Source organism: Nanorana parkeri, unplaced genomic scaffold (genome assembly GCF_000935625.1).
Source record: "Nanorana parkeri isolate BGI_ZX_2015 unplaced genomic scaffold, ASM93562v1 scaffold388, whole genome shotgun sequence".
In the NCBI taxonomy this organism is placed as follows: domain Eukaryota; kingdom Metazoa; phylum Chordata; class Amphibia; order Anura; family Dicroglossidae; genus Nanorana; species Nanorana parkeri.
This window is the reverse complement of record NW_017306656.1, coordinates 505,219-510,937: the sequence shown is the minus strand read 5'-3', so window position 1 is coordinate 510,937 and position 5,719 is coordinate 505,219. Positions and strand designations below refer to the sequence as shown.

General features: G+C 38.9%; 1 protein-coding gene across 2 annotated transcripts in view; it reads left to right on the top strand.

Moving 5' to 3' along the window:
* The window catches only part of MAN2A1 (mannosidase alpha class 2A member 1), a 126,109-nt gene that overhangs the window by 101,192 nt on the left and 19,198 nt on the right, over nt 1–5,719 (top strand). For both annotated transcript variants that reach the window (XM_018559312.1, XM_018559313.1), the window contains 2 exons: nt 430–541; nt 4,204–4,337. In XM_018559312.1, coding sequence (XP_018414814.1) covers nt 430–541; nt 4,204–4,337 — 246 coding nt within the window. The remainder of the gene's footprint in view (nt 1–429; nt 542–4,203; nt 4,338–5,719) is intronic.

Sequence of the window (5,719 nt, the reverse complement as noted above, 5' to 3'; positions counted from 1 at the left end):
ATATATATATATAATTTTAGTACTCAGCCTATGACAGGCATTGGTCCTGCATGGACAACTTGACCTCCCTCAGGTAGTGGGATAGGCCCACAGGTCCATGAACTGGGACATTTTGCTCAGCAGAATGTTTGTTTGAATGGAAAAAGGATATGAATGACTTCCTAACTGCTGGCCTCCCTTTACCCTGTTTTAACTCAGCAGGCCACTCAGGAAAAGTATTAGTTACCCAGTTTGACAGATTACCTTCGAGAGAAACCTAAAGTGTGTACTTGCGGAAAATACTGTACATATTGCTTCATATTTGTGTTGAGACGTTAACTAGAACTAGGGTATCTTAAATAAACTACAGCAAGACTTCTCTTGTATGTATGTTAATAGCAACCAAAGTGTATCAGGTTTTTAATTTATATTTTTTTAATTCTCTTTCAGCCATATGTTTCTGACCCACCAATTATAAGAGTCACTCATGGAAGTATTTTCAGTGAAGTTGTTTGTTTCTTCAACCACATAACGCACTCAGTACGACTTTACAACGTTCAGGGTGAGCATGTGTTCCAGCTACTATGAGGTTATGTGAAATTACAGTACCTGCATATATTATATTTATTTTCTTGTGTTATCTTTTACTTTTAATTGTCTCGGGGACCTGCTGGGTGAAATTCAGGGAAAAGTGAGAAGTTCTCTTGATAGGGCACCCATCCTCATACTTACCTTCCCTAATCGATGTTGGCCCTTGGGCTCCATTCGCACACAGCGAACTGAAGCCACGCAAACGGTAACATACGTGCGGCTATTACTATAGCTGGAATGTGCAGAATCCGTCCATAAAATCGTGCTTGGAATATTTTGAGGGACGCGAGGTTTCGTACCGTGCGGCCGCTGCAATAGTCTGAACAATGCACATTGCTATGCATTGTTTTTTATGTTTAGTGCATTTCCGCTTGCGCGAATACTCCAGGAAAACCGCTCATGTGTGAATGGAGCCTAACACAAGGTTAATTGCCTTCTCCCCTTCTGTTGGTTGCAGTGGTTGTGCTTGGTAAAAGGCTACTCAAACCCGAGCACTGCCTACTGGGATGAAGGGGAGAAGGTTGCATGCTCCCCATACCTCAAAATACCAGTTATTTCCAAGGGCTCCAACAAATGAATATAGGAGCATGGCTTAGGCGCATATAAGTGGATGGGGGTGCACCATCAAAGTAACCTGTCACTTTGCCCTGAATAATTGGAGTTTATTTTTTCTTCTATATGTGTAATGCATGTGAAATTTTTTTGTTTTTACATCTTGCTAGCTATACATTAAAATGCAACTCCAAGCCAAAAGTTTTTAGCCTGGTCTAAAATAAAGTGGAGATGGGTTTGAACCTCTGTCATGTTTTATTATGTCCTTTTGTGGGGTGATATTTTCCTCACTTCCTGCACCATAGTTACAGAAAAATATGTGAGAAAGTTTCCTCAAAGTATAGGAGAAATCTCATCTTTAGCACTTCTCTCCAGAATAAGTGTTCCCACCGAAGGAAACCTATGGTTCCTGTATAGATTTCACTAGATCTCTAAGCTCCAGTGGGCTCATGTAGTTTTCATTTTGGCCTCTTGTCTACAGGAAAAACTTGCACTCAGTTTTTAAAATGCACCTGAAAGAACCCAGAAGCACTTTATATTCTTAACATTCTTTGATTTGATTTGAACATGTACTTGTGGCATGATCACTCACATTCATTCACATTGGTGTATACATTGTCTGTGTATTGCTTAAATAGAATAAATGCATGGTATTATATCCATAATTTTTTCAAATATATTTTCATTTTGGGATTGGGTAAATATGAAATAGTGAACATATTTACAAATTGTACATACTGCAATTGTCCACCCCTTTCCTTTTTTCCACTGAGCTGAATTTCCTGCTTTGCTGTAATAACGTGTGTGGTGAACAGGTGTTGCTAGCAGGAAGTGAATTAAACACGTCTGAATGACTCAAAGGAAGAAGCCAGTGCTAGGCTTTCTATTCTGAGACAAAAATACTCTGCAAATTTGGTATCATCTCCGCATTCTGTATTTAATTTGTAAAATAAAGATGATATACAATTATTTTAAAAAATATATAATTTTATCAGCCTGTAAATGTTAAAAGTAAAATTGACAAACTATTATAGGTTCCTTAAAAAAAATCTTGTATACAGCACTTATATAAAAGCTCACTTCTACACAATGCTGTGCTATATACTGTAGGTATATATAGCCAATCTATCACGTTTTTATTACGGTCTGTGTCCTCATTGGGTAGATTCACCCATCTATTTGTACTGCAGGCCATTGTCTCTGGGGAAAAAAAAAAGTCATGGGAAATCCCAAAATTTTGAGTGATCAGTAGAAGAGGTACATTTTAAATCGGCCAGTGGAGACACCTTTTCCTCTAATTGGTAAATTCCCCTGACTTTTTGTAGAGATTTCCTCTCACTTTCTGCTACATCTCCTGAATAGGAAGTGAAAAGAAATTTCCCTAGTGGAACCACTGATAAATGTGCATGTTTTAACCCTTTACTAAGCTATCTGACACAAAAAAACAACTTTGGCTATACAGTGCATACTTTTTTACATCCCTGTTAGCATACATGTAATGCTACTTTAGTACTGTAAGATGCCTAAGACATCAGAAGAGTTGGACATGCATGCAATGCAGACTCTGTAGATGTCTGCTGACTGCAGCATTTATATGAACTTCTCAGCTTATCCTAGTATCCATAACTAAGGAGTTTTCTATTTTTTCAAACTGCATTTTCTCTGACTACTTTTGGTCAGTGACGTTCAATCTCTGTGGAAATAAAACTGCACACACTGCTTCTAAAAACAGCTGGATTGGACAGGAATAATGCATCTATTAGTATCTTCTGTTTTGTAGAACTGATCAAAATTTGACTGTGTATAGTGCAGTTTTAGACTTAAACATGTATTAGAAGAGAAGTAAAAGAATGCTCACTGCAAATTTCAACATCACCCATTTAAATGCATGCCTAATATGCGTTAACTTGGTTATGTGCCTCTTTGTAGATGAAGTCAAACTTTAAAATTGTTATGCTGGCAACTTGGCAATAAAATAACTTAAGAGAATGTGAAAAAGCTTAGAGAAAATCCCTTTATAATCTTTAGTTGTGTAAGAGGAACATAATTATTCATCCCCTGGAACCTGGTATGTTGCCGGCATCAGTAGCTGACTTTAGAGTCATTGTCAACAGGCTTTTTGCATCAGAATTGCTTCTCTCCCCAAACACACTTATGGCAATACAAAAGCAGCTTGAAGTTCAAAAAAAGGTCAACTGCAGGTCAGGTGAATCTGTAATGAATTCTGAAAGATCTCAGAAATGTCTCTAACTGATATCAAAAGCAAGCTGATCGGTATAGCCTAAATAGAGCAGAGAAAGGCCCTCATAGTATTTCTGAGGTATTCTCTGAAACTTTTGGAGCTATGGGGCCATTGAGTGGTACTTCCCAGGACCATCAATTCATAACTAGCAGTTGAAATGCAAAGTGTTCTGAGTGACGCATATCTGTTGGAAATTTTAAAGCATAAGACCACTGATGTTATCCTTGAGTCAACCAAGCTGCCTTGGTATTCTTTCCGTTTTAGAAATCTTTGATAGTGGGCCTTGGTGCAGAAAAAAGGCTCAAGAGGTAGAACGACAGGGCTTGATGTCTACTACCTGCCCCAACCCTTCACATATCTGTTCAATTTCATGTGTGCCGCCTCACTGCCCTCTTGCTTGTTTTTGAACACAACCTTGTCTCTCGATTTTGTACTTTGTCTTGTTTGTTTCAGCTTTTGTCAATATGGGTGCATCTGAGGGCCAAAAACTGGGAGCCATTGTGCAGCAACATCCATCAACCCTTGCAGAGTGTGGTGGTAAATACTGGGGCTCCTTATGTTCTGCACCTTTTTTTAGGGTCTACATTTACCTGGTGATGCCTTTTATCAGCATTAAACATTGGCTAAAAGCATCTGGGGCCACATTTTGAGGTCTTCAAAATCTAACCAGTTACCCACTACTGATCTCTGATGCTTGACTTGGAGAATGGAGAGCAAATCTACGTGATTAGGGCCAGAATTAGAGTTGAAAATAGGGGTAAATATGGGGGTAATGTACATAACTTGAATCTTCATTATATCGTTGGGTTACCATCAAGATATATTTTTATTTTTTTCAGGATTTGAAGGCCAGTCTCCAGAAATAACGAATATTGTGGACATCCGAGGTGAATCAAATCGTGAAATTGTGATGAGAATATCCTCAGACATAAACAGCCAAAATAAGTTTTTCTCTGATCTAAATGGCTACCAGGTATGTTACATTAAAAATAATGAACACCTCAGATTATGAGGTAATGTCATTAAAAAAACACTAAGTAAATATAAATTAAATGATTTTTCAATAAATATATTTACTTATTTGAAAACTTACTTTATTCAAGATGTCTGTCTTAACCGATTCATGACTGAGGCCGTTTTGTTTTTTTTTGCACCCATGTTATATTACACATTTTAGGCCTGAAAATGACTTAAAACCCCCAAACATTATATATTTTCTGAATGCCAAGACCCTATAGAATAAAATGGTGGTAGTTGCAAATTTTTATGTTGCACAATATTAGCGCAACTCCTTATTAAACCCCAACATTTAGTGAAAAATTTAATTAAAAGCTCCAAAACACAACAAAATACCCATTTTTTTAAAGAAATATAAAAGATGAGGTTACAACGAGTAAAACGATACCCAACATGCCCAGGTTACAAATTCTGTGCGTCCGTGAAACGGCAAAAAACTGCAGTACCCCAAAAAGTCCATAGAAGACGCTTTAAAAACCCCCAGAGGTAATCAATTTAGAGATACCCCAAATACTGGCCCTAGAATTATTGCTCTCACTCCGGCATGCGCGGTGATACCCAACATGTGTAGCGCGTTCGTCGTTTTCATACGTAGGCGCACCCGACGCGTGTTTACGTGGCGACGCGCGTGCTCGTGGGGGACTTTTACATTTTTTTATTATTATTAGATTTATTTTATTTTAAAAAACGTTTTGTTTTTTTACTTTGACTGCTATCACATGGGGGGGGGGCTTACAAGCCCCCCCATGTGATAGCAGATGGTGGTGACAGGTACTCTTTAAGGTGATGCTGGGGGTCCAAAAGACCCCCCGTGTCACCTTTACACTGGAAATAAGCTATTGAAGTGCAATCTGCATCGCTCCCGGTCCCATAGAACGGGGAGGGGATCGATGGGTTAATTCTGCTCCCCAAAGCAAAGGGGGAAGGTTCACTCTGTTCTTGATATGAAGATTCTCAGTGGGATCCTGCAGATTCCAAAAGTTCCAAATAGAGTATATCCTATCAGTTACTTCCTCCATTTACCCATGCAATTTACTGGCCTCTGTGGACTTCAAACATGCATACTTGCATATCCATATTTTTCATACTTATAAGCACTACCCAAGTTTTGCTGTGCACACGCAACACTACCATTTTGTCACAATTCCATTCAGCCTGCTCATTACACCTTGGGTCTTCACTAAGGTGCTTGCCCCTGTTTTGGCTCTGCTTAGGTCTCAAGGGATCCCCATAGTGAATCTCCAGAAGTCACTGTAGCAATCCTCTCATCGTTTGGAGTACCTGGGCTTAGTCTTTGACCAGGCGCTGCCCCAAGGTCTTCCTTTCACCGGCGAAGAT